The 20,382-nt window shown below is 41.1% G+C and overlaps 1 protein-coding gene across 3 annotated transcripts in view; it reads right to left on the reverse strand.

Moving 5' to 3' along the window:
- wnk1b (WNK lysine deficient protein kinase 1b) overlaps positions 1–7,980 on the reverse strand; it is an 82,624-nt gene extending 74,644 nt beyond the window's left edge. For all 3 annotated transcript variants that reach the window (XM_041030374.1, XM_041030373.1, XM_041030375.1), the window contains exons 1-2: positions 7,401–7,980; positions 3,234–4,934 (exon numbers count right to left, since the gene is read on the reverse strand). In XM_041030374.1, the coding sequence (XP_040886308.1) occupies positions 3,234–4,190 (957 nt within the window). In that variant the 5' untranslated portion in view covers positions 4,191–4,934; positions 7,401–7,980. The remainder of the gene's footprint in view (positions 1–3,233; positions 4,935–7,400) is intronic.
- Positions 7,981–20,382: the final 12,402 nt, after the last annotated feature.

Genomic DNA, 20,382 nt, shown 5'->3' on the forward strand with positions numbered 1-20,382 from the left:
CGTCAGCCTCTTTTTTTCCCCATCCATCATCTACCATCCAGTCTAACAAGGCACCTGAAGATAAGCTACTGTGACCTTCCTCCTCTCTCTCTCTCCACTCCTCCTATCTATTCATCAATCTAAGCTTAAGAAACTATCTGCTCCATCTTCTTCCTCCTCCTCCTCCTGCCCTGTTTCCATCCATCTATGGATTCCTCTGGAAACAGAAGTTAACCCCCCCCCCCCCCCCCCAGTCCATCTCTAACAGACACCAGAATTTAAACAACCGCAGTTCACTTACATATGCTCAGTCCAGTGACTCAAAGGGATTAGAAACACATACGCACCACATAAACACATACGTACAAACACGCGTTTTCACATACGGAAAACCGACAAGTTCCAGATGATCCTGACTCCCACAGATCTCCAGTTGCCATGCCCACCCAGTGAGTGAATGTGATTGGTTGTAGTGTGTGTGTGTGAGTGTGTGTGAGTGTGTGTGTGTCTGTGTGCATGTGTGCATGTAACATTACTCCCACCATTCTGCCACATGTCAGCAGTTGCTCAGTCATCTTTCACACACAGACACACACACATACACACACAGGATTACAGCCAGGCACTATAGAAAAGTACTTGTCTCCGCATGCATATAGCCTGGTCACCACAGGCCTTCAATACCCTTATATAACACGGGTTTAATGGAAAATTTCACTCCAGTGCATATCAACCACCATACTAATACTAAATGTGTCGTCCTGTTTATTCTGATTGTTTAGCCAAGGTACAATGTCACCTTTTTTTTTTTAACTCACCATCGAAATCAATCTGAGGTCTGAATCTGTCCTTACAGAGACCTCCTTGACACAGAACATTGTCACAAGTCACCAGGTTTCCTCTTCCTGACAAGCAACAGAGGCAGAAAGAAAGAAAGAAAGAGGCATGTGTGACAGAGAGAGAAAACTCAACAGAGGCCAGACGTTTGTTTTCTGATAAACAAACTGGCGTTTCCTAGACGCCGGGAATCAGGCGAAGCTGATTTTAGCTCCTGGGATTCAGGAGGACTCGAGGAGCGTCTTGTGATGGAGATGACAGGAAAACAACCACACAGTCCCACAGGAAATAATCGCGAGCTGAGAAATATAATCACGTGTAGATTTGAGGAGAAAACATTTAATTACACAATCCCACCTTGTTTGACTTTTTTCTGATTCTAATTAATTTGTCAATCAGTCGTGGAAGAGCCTTGCTGAAAAGGCTAAACACAAAAACCAGCTTAGGTTACCCATGCTTTTCACTTCATTAGGGAAAAAAAAATCAATTTTCTTTGCTTGATTTCTGACGCATTACAAATTACTCTCAGCATGCAGCTAATTATGTCATCCCTAAAGTTTCCTGTCATTCTGCAGCGGTGCAGCAAAATAGCAAATAGAAAGTAATTGATTTTTTTTTTTTAATCTTGTACAGTTGTTTCTCTGGTTCAGTGTTTCATCAGGACGAGCAGCTCCACATGAGTCTGTGTCACAGTTTTCTTCCTCCGCTAAAACCTCACGCTGAATGTCATAAGACTGTTATACTGCATCTCCGACTACGACCATGCTGTACTTGTCAACAAGACGAGCAGCAAAGGCAATCTGCATTTTATTAATTTTCTGTCACCTCTCTCCCCACCATACATACATTAAACTCCTCTGCATGTCTCTTATTCACACTTTCTGTCTCTCTCTCTCTCTCTCTGTCCTTCTGACACACACTCACTGCAGAAGTTGCATCAATATACCATAATGTAGCAACAGCATCCTGTGTTGAATTGTGTGCTGCCCAGTTCAACCTGTCTTGTTCTAGACACACAGAGAAACTATACTGGAGCAGTTAGGAGGTCGTCTGTCCTGTTCAAGGGCAGCATAACTGAGAGAAGCAGGTGAAAGATGCAACAGTTCTACTCATTCACTTTCATTACCCTGAATTTCCCAGACAGTCTAGGGATTTTTACCAGGAAGTCTCCAGTCATAACCTAAATTTTATAACCTTTGGATAATGCTGTCCTATATTAAAAAAAAAAAAATCACCCTACATTCTACGGATATAAAGTAGGCTGATTTATGAGGTTTGATTTCCAGCACATCAAACTGCCACAGTCATCAGAAAATCCAACCCACATTCTTACACTTACAGTTAGGCCGCGATTATTCGGCGCCCTCTTCCTCATCTGATTCTCGTCTATGCAGCGTATGGCAGTGGTAACCAGATTCGCCACAGCATCCGTTCACACACATAAATTAACCGTTGACACCATAGAGTCAAAGCAATAGAAGAGATGTAGCAATGAAAAACAAAACCATGAGTAAGAGGAAAAGAAGTGCCTGAGCTACCGTGGCAAGCAGGAGTTGCACCATACCTCCTCAGTCTGTCAGATATTTTTGTCATGCAAAATCAGCACAACCAGGGAGAAGACTTTGATACAGCAAGGAGAAATTCTGTACCTCACAACTATGTGAAACCTGAAGCAACATTTCTATAGAGATATTTCCATACACACAGAATACAACAGTGAACATCTTCAGAAAACACATATGAGAACTATTGTGGTGCCAGTGAAACTCAACCGTAACTCAAGACACACAACCTAAGAAGAATTGTACAATTAAGTCCAAAGCAACCGAAAAGTTAGACAAATGACTCCAAACCAAAATTAATCTTGAAAGAGCGAGTTCTGAAGATGAACAACCTCATTGCTGCTGCTTTAAATTGCACACAAACATCTTGTTGATAGGAAACATCTGAATAAGGTTTTTCCCCCCGGTGTTGCGCTTTGCTACTTGCTGGTAGGACTATGGCAGTTCTAGACGAAGTCATGCCTTATCTAAACTGCAGCAAAAAAAAAATCAAAGCATCAACTACATGCAGCTTTAGCCAGAGTGCAATCTGCAACACTATCTCAACCTTAATCAGATTACAATCTCATTCTGTGAACATATATACAGGAAAGCAGCTGAGCGAGCAGGAAGTTTTCACATATCAGTAGCCTCCAGTTCTCAAGCTATTAAAAAAAAAAAAAAAACATACAGTACAAGTACAAGAAATAGCAAAAAGCAAGATTAAATTCAGCGACTGGATGGAATTGAGTCATTTCAGGGATGACAACAACCACAAAATGACTCTTAATTAAAGCCTTAGCCAGATGAACAGGAAGCAGGAAGAAACATAGCACAGACACTGAAGAGGGGACAGTTTTATGAGCCTGGACTTACCTGGAGTTCACACCATGCCACTTCCACAGTAGTCTCTGTATCCAGCCCCTTGTACACAGTCTTAAAGGACCCTCTTCCAATCTCTATGTCAAATTTCAGAAAGCGTCCATCAGGTGAAGTCCCAACCGCTTTTGTCTCTACCTCCTCTATATCCTCTTGCACTCGTTTCTCAGCTTCTCTCTGCTCTGCTCGTGCTTTTGCTAGACCCTTCTCCTCCTCTGTCTCCCTCTCTTTCTCCTCGACCGGACTAGTAACGCTAACGTCATCCACATGTTCCATGACTTTTCCATTTTTTGCCACCTGTTGTGTGTTCTCAGACCCTCTGGGACGCAAAGTGACGTCAGGCTGTTTGCCTACCGTTTTATCTGTAACATCCAATACTGTCGGGCTGGGCTCATTTACTGCCCCATCTCCACTATGTTCAACACTGCTACTGGTGGGAATGGCAGCCGTGATACTGCCTGCACCCAAATCTCCCCCAACGCTGTGTACGTGCCCCGCTGCAATTGCACCACTAAGCCCAAGACAAGGCTGAAGGGTCGTACTCTGCAAATAAGAGCCTCTTGGGGCCTCCCCCTCCTCAGCATCTTGCACCCCAGGTCCAGGCCCTGAGGGCTGTGGAGTGCCGAAGGGGGGAGGCCCTTCACAGTCTGGAGGTGAGGTGAGTATCACAGCTCCTTTGCTGGGCAGGTCCAAAGCTGTGGCATTGGAGTCACAAATGACACTGCGACGGAAGAAGCGGTGTTCGGCTGTTTTAGAGTCTCTATCCATTGTGTGACGCCGGCGTTGGACCTCGGGGTATCCGTCGAGCTTCTCCACCAGGTGCGAGTCTGAACTGGCAGAGCCGTTCACATTCTTGTGAGGGGTCTGGGGTGATGGACAGGGAGAGGCAGAGGAAGGAGGGGGGGCCGGGGCAATGAATTTCACTGCTTTACCGCTGCTATTGCTTTCAGACATTTCTCCCCGAGGCTCAGAGCACAAAAGAGAAATTCTATATGTATAAATAAGAATTTTTTTAAGTGTAAACTGATTGTAGGTGTAAATCTTGACCAGCAAGCTCCTTTTTCAGATGAAAAACTCTCCAACTTCTGATCAAACTTGAGGAAAAGCAAGTGGACGGTTACAGAAAATAAATCAGTAAAATCAACTGGCTGTAGCAATCTTTGCTGTGTTAGTTTTTTAGCAAGGATTTATTAACTCTTCTTTCTCTTTGCAATGTCAACTTGTTTCAACAAAACAACTTAAAGTTCCTGCAAGGCCCTTCTGTATAGGGCACGCGGAAGCCCCAGGAGAGGCGATGGGGCTTTCTCTTAAAGACTGGGGAGGGAAGGGACGAAAGGCAGTCACAGGAGGGGGAGTGCAAGCACTGCAATGAGGTGACACCCTTCAAATTAACACCCGAACCCATCCTGCTGCCAACATTCAGAGAGCAACCACCACAACATGGAAGAATTGGAGATCTAACAGACCAGTATGGCCTCCCAAAGGCTGATAAGACAAAATATTGTTCGAATCCAATCTGCTACAGCTTGACTTTGAGGTGTGGTGAATTTTTGTAAGAACAGGCTGAAGCCTCCTCTGCTCAGTGAAGGCAGGACTCCTTGGAGAGGTTGCTGGCCTGCCTGGTAAGGCCAGACAGAAGGCTAGGTAGGCCTAGCCTGGCCTAGCCTGGCCCAGCTCGGTCTGCTTCTGTTGTTTTCGCTGGAAAAAAAAACAGAGAGAGGGAAAAGAAAAAATGAAAAGATGAAACTGCATTTTTTTTTAACATATCTCCTGGACTACATCGCTGACCCAACCAACTTCAAGGGAATCCCAAATGGTACTTGGTTCCCTGCCGAAGTGCCTAGTAGAACATACAAGCTGTCAGATACTGTGACATTCTACCAAGATTTGGCCCATGATCAGTGATGAGTGACACAAGCAGGGAAGGAAACGAACACCAGCCAAACGCTGCCACAAGTATGGTAACAGTTGACAAATCTGTCAGTCTCTCTGACCACTAAGCAGAGATCTATCCCCCCCGTTGGGTGTTGGTTTCATAAACAATTTGCATGGTAAAATGGTGAGACAGGGTCACTGTGAACATCTGCCTTGGGTTGAGCTCGGCACAATGTTTAATCTCCAACTCAAGCTCATTGACAAGAAAGAGGCCTGCATCCCACCCCCAGTCTTTCCCTCCCATTTGCCCCCTGTGTAGTTAATGCAGTGGAGTGATGCAGTAGTGTGTGCACCTAATTGCTCCACGTTCCAAATTTAGCCCAAACTCACCACAGTCTGGCTGACCCTAAGGTTAGGCTACTCTGTGGCAATTCAGCAGCTTAACATGAGAGAGGAGGGGGGCACTCAGAGTGGCAGAGATAGAGCCACTGCACAGAAACTAAATGCATATCCAAGGACAGTGCACTAGTATATTAAAGTACATATTGCATTATTAAAGAAAAACTTTTGAAAACTTACCAAAAAAGTTAAAAAAAAAAAAAAAAAAAAGTTACTGAATTTGCAATATGCCTGACATAACATACAAATAACTTCTACTGTGTTATCATAGTGGCACTGCACAGAGGAACAGCAGCTGCTTTGGTGTATGATGTTATAATTCAAGTTTAAAATACCCCAAAACATGCTTTCTACAAGTCAGCATAACTGTCACATTTTTGTTTAGTCACTTGTAGAGTTTCTTCAGTAATTGGTCTCCTATGAATGGGGATTTAAAATTGCACTAAGCAACTGTGTGCAAAGTGTGTCAGTAAACTGGAAACTGCACAAACCACTTTCACATCATTTTGCCTGTAATGGCACCTGGCTGCCCTAGAGGTTAAGAGAAGTCATCCATTCAGCCAGATGTGTCAACTTCCAGTCCAGGGGTAGATCGTAGAGAAAGGACCTATAACGATCAATGAGGTAATACATTACACAGTTCGATGACACCAACTGAAGAGACTAGACTGATGACTTACGTATGAAACAGCGGTTCTCACTGAAGAGCATTACAGCTCCCAGTCTCTTAACTTCTGAGCCTATGGTCTGAAATGGATAGATGCTTGGTGCTGTTTATTTATAATTTGGGGTAACGTTCAACTTAAATGAATCCCCATGGGGATATTGTGGTGAAATTACTTAAGCTCATTGCTGCTCAAAAACATGTGTCTCTCTGTGGTTGTTATTAGGATATGTTGTTTATTTAAGGAATGAGCCATGAGAAGATATTTTTACAGTGATTTCACAACAGCTCTGTGGTGTTATTAGGTGTAACACAGAGCAGAGGCTTTATGTTTCTACAATCATGCAAAAGGAACATAAATAGTAAATAATCCCCCCCCCCCCCCCCAAAAAAAAAAAATCTCTTTTAATGGCAATAATAGCCAATGGTGATTTTACGGTTAAGTGTATGACATTAGCTTATTTCTTATCCTCGACAGATTACAATCATCACAGGTGTCTTTAATACCCCTTAATTAGCCTTGCTAGCATGGACTGTTTCACTCAAATGCCCAAATGTACTGTAACAAAAAGACAGAAATATCGATTTAAAGCCTTTATACAATATTACTGTCATATTAGGCTCCCTGCAAATGTACATATAAACATTCAAGCAATGGCCAGATTTAGAGGCTCAGACTTGTCTTTCAAACAGAAGTTAAAATAGATAGCTAGTCTTAAAAAAATAAAATGATACAGAATTAAGTATCAAAATTGTTATTAAACTGGTAAGGTTGTGTCGGGATTTTTTCCATGCAAACAATTAACTGAATTTAACTGATTTAGTTAAATGAGGCTCATTAAAACCTAAAGAAAAACAGATGTTCATCCTGTTAAAATGAGCAACTAGAAGGCAAAGAGACAGGAGAGTCTTTAGCTACACCAAAAAGTTCAGGGGCTTATAGGTTAACTCATGACAAAATGTCGCTCTAAGTTATTATTATTATTAATATTATATGAGCTGCAAGTTGACTGGCTGGGCTGGAAAGAGTGCAAGCCTTTACTACAAGTCCTCAACCGCGAGAAAGACGTGCGAGTGAGGGGGTTCACCGCTGCCTGTTGAGGAACTCAAGAAAACGAGGCTATGCAGCTAACTTTGCCTACAGGCAAAGACAAGACACAGACCCAAAAAAAAAGCAGTCACGATTTAGACAAAGCGCCATAATGAGACAAAAAATGTACCGTTACCTGTTACATCCGTGTGGGCTTTACTGGCACCGTAGAAAAATGAAGATATATGTAATAAAGGGAAAAAAACTTGCTTAAAAAGCCTTTAACTCCTCTGCAGTAGGGATCCGATCCGACACATAGCACAAATGTCAGTATAGTGCGTCACATTAAAGCCACAGTTGGTTGCTGAAAACCCCGAAAAAGACGCTATTTACAAAAACATGACTTAGCTACAGCCTTATCCTTCTTAAACGGTCCGGGAACGCGACGCCGCGAGCGGAACGTGCAGCGAACCGCAGCAGGCAGACAGACACCTCCCACCGGGCAGAGAAGCCAAGTTCGCTCGCTGGTGCCGCGGCGGCTCTCGTACTTCTTTCTGTCTGTCTGTGTTGTCTGTGCCCGGGTCGTGCAAACCGCTACCAACAGGCACCAGCCTCGCTCAAAGAACGCGATATCCTCATCCGTATCAGCATCCAGTCCTCTGCCTGCGAAAACCGCCGCTTCGCGCCCCTTGGCTTGTGCGGTGCAATAAATCCGCCGTGATCCTCACTTATTCCCCGTTTTCAAGCCATCAGACGGCTGCTCCGTCTGCTCCGTGCTCTTCTCTAGCGATGACTCGACAAGGCGACGGTAGGGCTTTCAGACTCAAGTGCTGCGTCAAAACGGCGACCGTTAGCCCGGATGATACAGGAAAAGACGCGTTCTTTCAAAATAAAGCAAAAAAAAAAAAAGATTCATCACCCAATACCCATAATCATGAGCGCTGTGTATGTTATGGAAAGACCACCAATTAAATCCAGCTAAGCATAAGTCTAGTGAACAGATCTATTGTTTAATAAATAATCCTTTTTTCAGGCTACGTGATTCTTCGTGAGTACATCCTGCAGCTCTCACGCTATTTACTAGCGCCACACCTCCTGTTTGTTATTTTGTAGTCAGCAGTCTGCATCTGTTTGATCTGACGGAAGATCCAGCTGTGGCCCTGCTGTGTCTTCTTGTTCAATCTCAGCAGAGCTGTGGGTATAAGAGGAAACACTTCTCACCCCCTCTCTGACTTGGTACAACAGTTGTGAGCTTCTGAGTATATAAATATATATATGCACATACTTTTTTTAAGCAGCTAGAATTTTTATAAAGAAAATTATATATATTTTTTTGGGGGGGGGTTGAGTCAATGTGGCCTTACATAACTTACTGTTATCCGACTCTGGTAAAAACATTGTTAAATACATTTAAAATGTGTTCATTTTACTGGTTGCCCATTTGATTTAAAGCACTGAAAGTAACCCAGTACACTCTCCAGTTTATTAGTATTCTGTCAAGTGTAAGCCAAACGGAGTCAAACTGCGCTACTGACGAAATGTGGCGGTACATTTGTTTACAAGAATCTTATTTTGACTGATCAAACAGGAAGTTGTATTTTTTTATCCCGACTGGCTTGACACCCACAGCCAGAGGAAAACTCCAGCAAGTCAACAGCTGCAGTATGAACAAACACATATCGTTCATCGTGCTTTTATTTGTCTTTGTTCAAAGTCAGCCTTTCTAATTCATTCTCACTGACCCTCTGAGTGCATGTATGCATGTAGGTGTGGGTGCGTGTGTGGCTTTCACCTGCTGGTCATCACTTTTATCATAAAAGCTGAGGAAGTGTCATACAAGCTCCTCACCCTTATGAGTTCCCTCAGGCTTACACGCACCTAGAATGGGTCTATAAAATACTAAAGTGTTGTTAAAAGTCATGCTTTTGTGCTCTTTCCCTCTGGACGATTTATTACAGGTTTACTGCAGCTTTTCAGGAGGTATAGAGAATGGCCACACCTCCAGTAATGAGATCATAGTGGGCTGATTTTAGTTCATTTATTTTTGTCCTTTTTTTCTAATTTGCTTCTAAAGGTTAAAGTCTGTTCCTGTGACAGACTGCACGTCACAGTAAAGAATCTGACATTTTGTCTATCAGATCCATCTGATGCTGAGCTGCTGCGCCTCTGGCAAGAATAATGAAAACAGGATAATGGTTTTAACCTGCTCATCAGTTATGAAAAAGGAGGAAGAGTTCCAATACTCTCCAGAGTTGGTGTGCGTCCCAACCCTGCTCATCACACGCACACTATTGTTCGTTTTTTCTCTGAGGGTTTTCCTGTTTGTATTTGACAGCGGGGGTCCAAACATTTTAACGCCACAGCCCCTCATTTGAACACACAACAAAGAGGGACCCCCTGATTAGGACATTCAAATATTATTATCTCAATGACCCAACTTTGAATAAATAAAACTATTCACATAAAGAGCTGCTGGTCTGACACATAACCACCACCTTTCACTGAAATACTGAAGACCTTTACATTAGCAGCTGGTCCACCTTAGCTCACACAATAGCCTGTTTAAAAAAAAAAAAAAAAAAAAACTTGTATTTTTACTAATGAAGAAACTTACCTCACACTTTCTACTCCCCCCACATATTCATGTCAATGTTCATTCTCATAAAGTAACCCTTGTGAACATGCCATACAAACTCACCACTGACCTCTGTGCTGTAAACTGTAAACTGACTAATTTACAGAGTCATTGCCGTATCTTATCAAATACAGCTGTTATCTAAGCTTCCACTGTTAATAGCAGGATAATCTGCTCAGTCTTGCCGCTACTCAATCGGCAAACACTTCTGAGATGATAAAGTATTGCAAAGGATGTTGTCATACCTGCAATTCTCACATACACCAGTGTTTTTAAGCGGTGAGTGGAGACACAAACTGGGTCATGGACTTGTTGTTTTGGGTCTTCACATGACCACCAGGAGTTTAGTATTGCAGCAGAACATGAATAAGCCTGTGTGTTCCAGTAGAGAGCACATCATTCAATTTGGGTCCTGATTCCTGACCTGAAAGGAGTTGGGTGTGTGTGTGTGGTGGAGGTGGTGGGCGATGCTCCCCTGCCTGTGTGCACACACTGTGTGCACACAGGCTGCACATGTTTATAGTAAGGACTGAGCCATACGCTTTTGTAAAGTGTACAAAGACATCATTAAATGCATAAAATACTGCTGAGAGATAGTCCACCAACTATTGCATGGTTTGTACTTTACCCTCAAACATGTGTGATTCTAATGTTGTTTTTATCAGTACAATCTCCATAAATACTATCAACATATAAGTCGACATTTGCTGTATAAGCAACATTTTCACTTTATTTCCCTTATACAGCCTCTCTTATCCCTCTGTCGAGGAAGTAAAATACATTATGATACATCTCATTGAAATCTGGCCTGATCTGTGTTATATGTTTCTCACATCTCACATTTGATGTATAACTCTGTCTTCATTTTTGCAAATGCATATTTGAATACTGGTTATATTTATATTTAAACTGGTTCCACAAGGGTCATGAATATGAGAGCGTTCATTGGAAGTGGAAGATTGGACAACACAAAATCCTGGAAAGAAACATGTGCGTGTGATGTTAACACCTTGGCAGGTAAACCTATTCAGCTGACAGCTACAGTTTACCCTCTGCATTCCTTCAGTATACACACACACACACACCTGACCACACCTTAGCCTCCTCCTTCTGTAAGCTGTAAAACTGCCCCTGAATATTACTCTGTCAGAACGGATGATTTATTGTACTCTCTCTCTCTCTCTGCTGTGACCTGTACCTGGGTTCACCTGAAAACCCAATGCTGGCCTGCAGACTAGAACAACACATTTTAGCCCCCAAAGATCCAGAGAAACTGAGATACCAGAGGAAGGCCCTACTCTGAAGGTAGCTGCAAACCATGAGGTCCCAGTGAAGTGACAAGACACACTCATATCTGTTAACCACAAATTGGCTGGACTGGACACAGTGGGAGACAACTTGCCTGGTGGTCAGGGGGAAACAAAATCTGACAAGCAGCACCTCTAAAGATTGCTAATTAACAACTTATATCATGTTTGTTTGTTCAAATCAAAACCAAAAGTGTACGCAGAGCCAACTGAGCTAGCTATTTCCTCCTTTTTCCAGTCTTTATGGTAAGCCAAAGCTAACTTCCTGCTGGCTGTACACATATATTTAACACACGGACTTGAGAGTGGTATCAATCTTCTCATCAAATTCTCAACAAGAAAGAAAATCAGCTATTCCTTCACCCTAATGACTATCACAGCTTCCTAATTACAGAGTGGCTCCAGGTGTGACAGATGCATTTCTTGCATGTGTCAAACAGTGACTGACAGTGACTTTTCCCATGGAAATTTCTATCTGTTCAACAGAACAGAACATGTCAGCATGCATCACATTTCGCTGGTAAGAAAAAAAAAACCAAAACACTTTGGTTGACTCAGGAATGAGCTATCATTGGCTCATACTCTATTTGAGTGATTTAGAAACTGAAGCTTATTCCAGCGTTGCAGTATTTTCACTGTATGTCACTTTGGATGTCAATACAATACCTGAAAGCTAAATTTTATACGTCGCTTTTGAAATTTCTTAATGGCTGTTCTTACCACAGGCAGCCACAGGCCATGAATGTTCATGGAAGAAACATGTCGTGTTGATTGACAGCTCAAGCAGTTGGAATTCATTACAAAACAGGATTCTGACAGCTTGAGCTTTCACTCATTGTCTTGGACAATGAGTGAAAGCTTTCAGTAATAAACCAAAAGGGACATTTGAACCTCATCGTCGTTTGTCATTTTCTCTCAGTGCCCCAGTCACCTAGTTTTATCTCTCCTTCCTTCAAACACAAACAGGCTGTAATCTAAACTCCAGCTTATTTTGCTGTGCTCATCTTGTTTTTCCATCTTCCACAGAACTCTGCGATGCATTTTCTGATTTCCACAAAAACATGGCAGCGAGATATATATTTAGGATAGACAGTAAAATAGAATTTGGACAGTTTGTGAGCTATTGTCCAATGAATAGGTGATTGAAGCCATGCCAGAGCTAACGCCTGCCAACCTTTAGCAGTTCTGTTTACATTAAAGACTGGATTATCTGCTCATTCTTTCTCAATAACAGGATGCAGTCCTAATCTTAAAATAGCCCCCTTGCTTGCTTGATTTTAACACCAGAAAGACAACATTATTTTCTGTGACAGTGGAAAATAATGGACCTTCAACAAATTAATGTAAAGTTCAGAAAGTCTTTTTAAAAAGTAGTTTGCATAATTGCTTGCCTTTGGCAATACTGGCTCACTGACAAAAATATGTTCTTCTCACCATCTTCATGCCTCACTGATAAAAGGAAGACATTTGAAAACATTTTCTTCTTAAATTTGTTTTCAGTTGACCTTTTCGGTGAAAAAAAAAACATCAACCTGAATCTGTTCAAAAATAATGTTTCTTCATTTGCATTTAAGGAGGGAGAGAGGTTGTTTGCATATCTCTCTATTTTTTTACGTGTTACTGTTCTTAGTCATATTTGATATTAGCAGGGATTTCTGTGTGTTATGTGTGGCATGTGGAGGGAATTCACCTACATGTCTCATTTTGGTTCACCTACTCACACACACACACAGACACACACACAACAATATAATCTACAATCAAGCAAAAGAGGAAAAGAGGAAGCATGAAAGTAAAGTATAATCAAGAATATGCAGAGGGGAAATATGCAAAGCAGGGCTGCTGACATAGCAGTGTGTGTTTGTGTGCATGTGCGCACATGTATGTGTGTGTACCGTATGTGTATATTTGTAAGTGTGTGTATCTGTGCATGCTGTTCTGCCTCCCGTATCAAACATGCAGTCTTGCAAACTCTTCTTCTACACTTCAGGTGTCATCGATCAGCTCTGGGTGGGTGAATTTTGATTGAAACAAACAAAAAACATATTTATCGATAGTTGTGCGTCTGAGAGTGTACTCTAACCTTACTGATGTCCCATTTTTATAAAGGTCATGGTATTATCTCCATTTTTCGTGTCTCTGTGAAAAGCTGTCATTTCAAGTTAAACATGCTGCAGTTTCTCCTTTGTCCCTCCATTTCTCTGTGTGTGTGTGTGTGTGTCGAACTGACAAATTGTCTCCTCTGTTAAAGGGCAAAGTGTGACCAACTGTTGTTGACCTTGTTTACTGATGTCAGTGAGAATTTGTCCTTCCTAACAAGTTTTAACAGGTTGGAGAACTTGTCGAAACTCAGCTCATAGGTGAATTAGGTGTCTCTCTCTCTCTCTCCCTGTGCATGTCTTCCTGAATACCATCTATCCCATTCTCCTCATCCTTCTTTCATTCTTTTACTTTAATCAGACTTTTATAAGGCATCAGAAGCAGATTTTCAAGTAAACTGGGACCTCTGTCATGAACAAGTGCTGCATAACACATTCTGGGACACCTGACATTAAATTCAATTAATTTGTGAGGTGAATTTACCTCTAAACATTTGCAGAACAAGGAGATAATAAATCCCGTATACACTGAGCCTCCATGGCTTTGACACAAGTGACCAATCAGACGCTGGCTGTGGGTGTGTGCTATGGGAGAGAATCAGCTATTGTCTTCATTCTTTAAAAACAAAAACAACAAATGTTCACTTTGACACTCAAACACCAAAGAGCTTCTTAGTACAACTCAATTCAACAAGTGGAGCCGCAGAATTTGCTGAGGTGGACAGCAGTACAATGAATTCTTTTCTGTTAGATGAAGGACAGATCTTCTTTCTTCTTCTGTATTACATTTGACAACTTCAAGTCAAGTCTAAACTCTCTTGAATAATGACTGGCATCCCAGTAACTCAGTGCATGTACTACATGTACATATGTGTGAGTGCCTCTGTGTGTCAGAGGGTAGGGTATGCTTTAAAAGCTCTCATGTTGCAACAGTGAACCTGTCACTTCCCTTTTTAGTGTCACTGCATGCAGAGAGAGAGAGAGGGTGACTTGGCCTTGCAGGATTAAGTCTTCATGCATGCTTCGGTATACAGTGCATTGCACAGTTGTATGTTCAAGCTGATCTTTATATTTAATATTTCAGGAAATAAGTAATTCTAGTAGAATGACACTGCTGTATTATGCAGGTCATGAACCCTGTTCACTAGAAAATCAACCATTTGTCAAACGCGTGCATAGTAACAGTGATACTGATAAATGATTTTATCAGCATACATGCATTTTTGTTAATCTTAGCATTTAAGTGGTATTTTATCTTTAGAGAACTGAATTTAAGAGAGGAAATATTTTGACATTTCATACATTGACAAATGTGACATCCTGTATTACAAATAAAAATCAGCTGCCTTCCATTTTTATGCCTCTGCATTATGTTTTCAGACTGTCCGTCCCATGTGTTTGAACACAACATCTCAGTAACGCCTTGAGGAAGTTTCTTCAAATTTGGCAAACTCTAATTTAGACCTAAGGAGGAACTGATTAGAGTTTGATGGTCAAAGGTCAAAGTTCAAGATCACAGTGACCTTGCAAAACACTTTTTTGGCCATTACTCAAGAGTTTGTGTGCTAATTATGACAAACTCCTGCACGCCACCATGAAGAACTGGACTGCACTGGATTTTACAGACTGAGAAAAGAAAGAAACCTGTTGCACACACTGAAAGAACCATCTGCTCCTAAACTGGTTGGAAGTATACAACAACCATGAGGTCGTAATTTTATTTTTTCTGTTTGTTTTGAAACCTGTGATGATGCCTTAGTGTTGATATCTTATTTTGTATACACAAACTTTTGAATTGTGTTTTTTTAGTGATGAAGGCTCTTGAAGGAAATATGTGTAACATAATAAAGGGCTCGCAAAGCACCAAATGAATACCTGCTCTTAGGTGTTGTGGCAATTACACAGGATCAAATGGAGATCATTACCAAATCATTATGCAGTGCATTCTTCTACCAGGTAGTGTCACTAATGAGTCCAGTGTCTCAGTCTCAGCCAATGTCCAGTTTGACAGATTTCACCTGATCTTTCTGTAAACTTTAATTCTCTGCCTTCTCCTTTACTTCTTCACACTGTGGTTCCATACGTCTCCCTACTGACCAGTTAGAAACCCATTATTATGGTCAGGCCAAACAAAATGTATCTACACATGTTCTCATTCTGGTTATGCTCCAAATTGGAGGCAATTAATGTAAATGAGGTCTCTCTCCCTGCGGGTGAACGAGTAGGTTAAACATGACATGACAGAAATGATTAAACACGAAGAGTAATTAAAGAAGAGCAAAAACCGTAGATAATTACTCACTTACTAGAAATGGTTTTGTTTGGCAATGTTTTTAACTTGTTTTTACAGCATTTTAGTATAATGACTTACCTCTGGGACCAAAGATAAATGCAAATAATAAATCACTGTTCGTTTTTACCTCCTGGAAATCCCTTGCAGGTGGGGTTTGGTGCTTTAAGACAGCTGCAATTTTGTGAGGGACGTTAGTAGCAATACAAAACTATTATCATGTCATGTTAAAGCTTCCTCAACTAAAAGGAATTTGCAAATACTCTAGGGTTGAGTTATTTCAATCCCAGAATTTACAGGGATTTCCAGCCAAAATAAGTGCAGGAACCCAGCACCTGTGTGTGAGTGTGCCGTAGACTACAGTTTGAACTAATACAAAGCCACATTGTCCAAACCGCAATTGTCAGAAATAATGAAGTGTGGCCTTGAAATGTAGTTATTAGGGTAATAAAATATTCCAAACTTTTCAGCCTGCAGCAGTTTCTTCCAGTTACTGTTAATGCCAAAATGACAGCTTACAGTTCACTTGTGAAGCTAAATCTTGTTGGAATAAATGTGCGATGGGAGTGCAGAATCTGTAAAAGCAAGATAAAACGTGCAGCTGGCTCAACAAAAGACTTAACTATGCAAGTCTTTATCGTAAAAATCTGTATCAGAGGTATCATCAGAGTGCAAAGGATGTTCAGCAGGTGGAAAGTATTACACTGTCTTATCAAAGCCCTCCTGCTGGATTGAGTCAGTTTTCATTTACAGCACCTTTGGAAACATCTACATAAATTGGAGTGACTACAGTCCTCGTATTATAAAAGACTTTAATGAGTACGGCAGGGGTCCAGGGAAGGGACACACGCTCAAATGGCAAAAATCAAGTGTTGACCCATTTAGCCTTGAGGGGAAAAATGATGTGTATTTTGGGATCACTGCAAAGCTGCTAAAATAACAATAAGCTGTGTCAGTTTATACTTTCCACACTGGCACTCACATATTGTATTTAAAGAAATAGTTTGACATTTTGGGAAATTGTTCTCTTTCTTGCCTAAAATTACACAAGAAGGTCTTTAGCCAGGAGACAGTTAGCTTAGCCAGTCCAACAGTAGCTTGATATTTAACAGACAGATCCTGAATGAAACTGGGATGGTGAATAATAAGTACAAAACAGCTCCTCTAACTCTTTTATACGAAATCAGCTGATACCTCTGCTGTTAAAGGTCATTTCTATTTCAACTGAATTGCTAAAGCTCATAAAAGGTGCTGCCGCTGGTTTAAAAACTGTTTTTAGTCACAGATTTTAAAGGCAGGCAGAAAACAAAAAAAACAAAAATAAAATAAAATAAATGTAAAATGTCATTTTCTCAAATCAGTTCATTTTAGTTTGTTCGTGGTTTGTGTAGCAGGGCTCACCCTCATCTCTGTACGTTATTGCTGGTTGGTAGTAGAAGATGTGTTTGAAAATGCTTTGGTCCAAGAAAGACACTAGGAAAGCCTAAAGTAAGAACACTGAACTGCAGCACACACTCTGGCTGAGCAGGTGAAACATGAAAGCACATGTGCGACTGTCAGCGGTACAACCCAGCACTTTGATCTGTGCTGTTACACTGTCACCCCGAGGTACATGTGAATGTGTGCGTGACCTTGTGTGGTTACATACATGTGTCCGTGCATGTGAGTGTTGGTCTGATAATGAATACTGTAATCAGCTGGTATCAGAAGCTCAGATGTGCAAAGTCTCTCTGTTAACTTTGAAGTGGGCTACCTGTTCCATCTGTGAGTGTGTGTGTGTGTGTATGTGTGTTTCCATCACTACAATGAAGATACTTGGAGCATAAAGGGCCTTTTATCATACCCAGAATGAGAGACTGGCACTGTCCGGTCAGTGTGTGTTTGTATGTGCATGTGTGTATGACTGATAGAGGTAGACAGTGAGAGGTCAGCACTGCCTGGTACTCAACTGCAGAAGCCCTATCTTTGTGTGTGTGTGTGTGTGTGTGTGTGTGAGAGAGAGAGAGAGAGAGAGAGAGAGCACAAGATTACAAATGAATGACACAAAGACTGATAGAGCAACAAAGAGCAATGACAAAGACAAACAGAGGATTGTACATGTTCCAGTCAGTATCATTACCCAAAGTGTCACGTGTTGCCGAAGCCCATTTTGAGTTCTCTGGAGCAAGTCCAACTCAAGTCATTTGACACAAGTATAAGACAGGTCTCAAATCTGTCAGAGCAAGTCTTAAGTCCTTGGGGACAAGTCAAAGTCAAGTCCTCGTAAGAAAACAGCACTGTCATTCTGCATCTCAGACTGTGTCGTAACAAATGTCTTAGTGTTTGCTGGAGACGATACCAGGTGTTTTTAGCTGTTTAAAAAATGTTTTTTTAAAATGCCATTGTTTCCAAAGGTCTCAGTGAGCCAGCTCACAAACGCACCTCATTAACACCACCTTACCAGTGTCATGCCTGTAGCTGTTGTTTACGTACATTTAAAACAGCACATGACGATTTAAGCAGCACGGTCTTGATGGCCATTCATTTTCACCTGGACATATCCACTCATGAGATAAACCTCATGATTTCACTAACTCCATCCCCAGCACCTTTATGTAAAATGTGATGCGTGTGTCACTTTCACCTCTACAAACAGCATGAGTCATTTTATTTTTATGGATTCCAAAATGGCTGCAGGCAAATCACAACTGAAATCTGCTTGCATGGAGAGCATGCTATTAATAACTTCCATACACAAATGAAAGCTATTCTCATTCAGGTGAGAAGAAGATCTTGTGAACCAAAAGCCTGTGTTGCAGGTTTTGTTAGTGTTTCGCAACACATTCTCACAACTTTGTTTATAGCTGAGCAAAACTGCTACATCAAGAGCAGAAGAGCCGAAAAGCTCCCAGAGGCTTTGCTCACATAGAAAAAATGCTACTGAGGTTTAAACAGAATTACAGGTATGGGCTTTAAAGTTACTGGTTTAGCTCCCACATGTCCATGTACACATAGAAACATGTACAAAACAATACCCTTCATGAACAACTCTTTGCGTGTATATCCGGACAAACAAGAGCAACCTTTATAAAGTAGGATTAGACATTAAGCTGGCTGGTTGTTAAAAACATCACTCTGTGAGTCTCTTTAAGCCAAGAGATTTAGTAAAGGTGTTCACCCCATAGCTCAAACTATTTCATCTACACTGCAGTTATTCATTTTAAGAACTGGGAAAAGGCAGTGCATAATGTAATTGGCATCTTCTGAGGGCTCTCTGTTTCTAGGAACCAAAGAATGAGGAGGTTTGGCTCAATAACTGGTGTCTCGTGTAAACTCTGAGTTTCTAGGAACGATTACAGAAAGAAAAATCTGTGGGCCGGCTGGTTTGTTTTTAGCCTCTCATTTAGGGATTAACTTGGAATCTATTGGTCAAATAGTCCAACGATCTACACACAAGTTAAATGGTGCATTGTGTGCCGGTGAATAGTTACTATACAACCCAAAAATCCCTGAAAGACGGCAGAAGTGTAATTCTAGAAACCACAAAAAAACAAAATAACTTCTAGGACAGTGTGAGCTGAGATTAGCAGAGTTCCTGGAAACTTGTTAATGCAAATCGCCAAGAAAAAAACGAAGTAAAAGAGCTGATGTTTTCAGCTTCTAAAGTCCCAAGAGAGGAAAAATGATCCATTATTAGAGAGAAACAGCTCAGTCCCTGAATCTAAAATGAATACTACACAGCAATTGCATCCATGTTTCCAAAAAACAGTTTATCCATATTGAAAAAATACAACACACATACACACACATAATGTAGGTTATACTAGTTTGTTTATCTGCTTTGTTAATAGTTATTATATTATTTGAGAGCACATTGGGGAGGAGAGTGTTACAAAAGGATATCAGTGCTGATGGACATTAAGCCATACAATACTTAGCTCAGGCAATTAATGGCAACGCTCTTCAATTCTGTCAACAGTTAACGATTGTAGAAGGCCACAGTCCTGGATGTGATGTGATTAAGTGAGACAGATGTGGGCTAGACGAGCTGCATAACCTGAATAAAAACTGAAACCATATCTATGGTCCAAAAAACATAAAACTAATTCAGTTTGATTAAAAAAGACAAGTGAACGCACCAAGTTAACTTTTGGCTAAAATAGAAGAGCCCTTTTTCACCCCTGTGTGACACCCTTAGCATGTATCTGTACAAAATAGGACAAAGGTTTGCTGTGCTTAACGTGTGTGTGTGATGTTCTGTTCACATACACTTAACATAATGAAATTCCTGCCATTGAGGTGATCATTTTTTGAGGATTATGGGCTTGCAGCAGTGTGTTTAATCACTGTTGACAACCACCTTTTCCCCGCAGGACACTGTGTGTTTGAGTATTTGAACAAGAGAGAGGGGAAAAGACACACATTGTTCTTTTATCTGTGGTCCAGAGCTGCTGGTCCGATGTGTGTGCCGTATGAGAAACAGGCCACTGAGGAAAAAATATAACAGTTCATGTATAAATTTGTGTCATTTGCATGTTTGTTTGTGGTAAGTTATATTTGTGTGTCCACTGCCAGCCTTTTTTCAGTTCCTGAATTTTCCATTAAGGTAGCCTCTGGCTTTCAATGGCTTTCAATGTCTGTTTTCCTTCTTCTCTGCCTGTCTTTCCCTTTTCCTTCGAGTTTCTGTCTTAAAGTCAACAGCAGCACATTCCTGTGTCACCTCAGTTTTACTTAAGGCCATTCAACCTTATAATCTAATAAACCTTCATTTTCATTTAAAAACACACGACTGTTGTGTCCTCAACATTTATTTTCCCCTATATTCAAACATTTTCAACACGTACATCAGTCTAAGTCTCTTTTACATT

The sequence above is a fragment of the Toxotes jaculatrix genome, chromosome 22 (assembly GCF_017976425.1).
Source record: "Toxotes jaculatrix isolate fToxJac2 chromosome 22, fToxJac2.pri, whole genome shotgun sequence".
Lineage (NCBI taxonomy): Eukaryota > Metazoa > Chordata > Actinopteri > Toxotidae > Toxotes > Toxotes jaculatrix.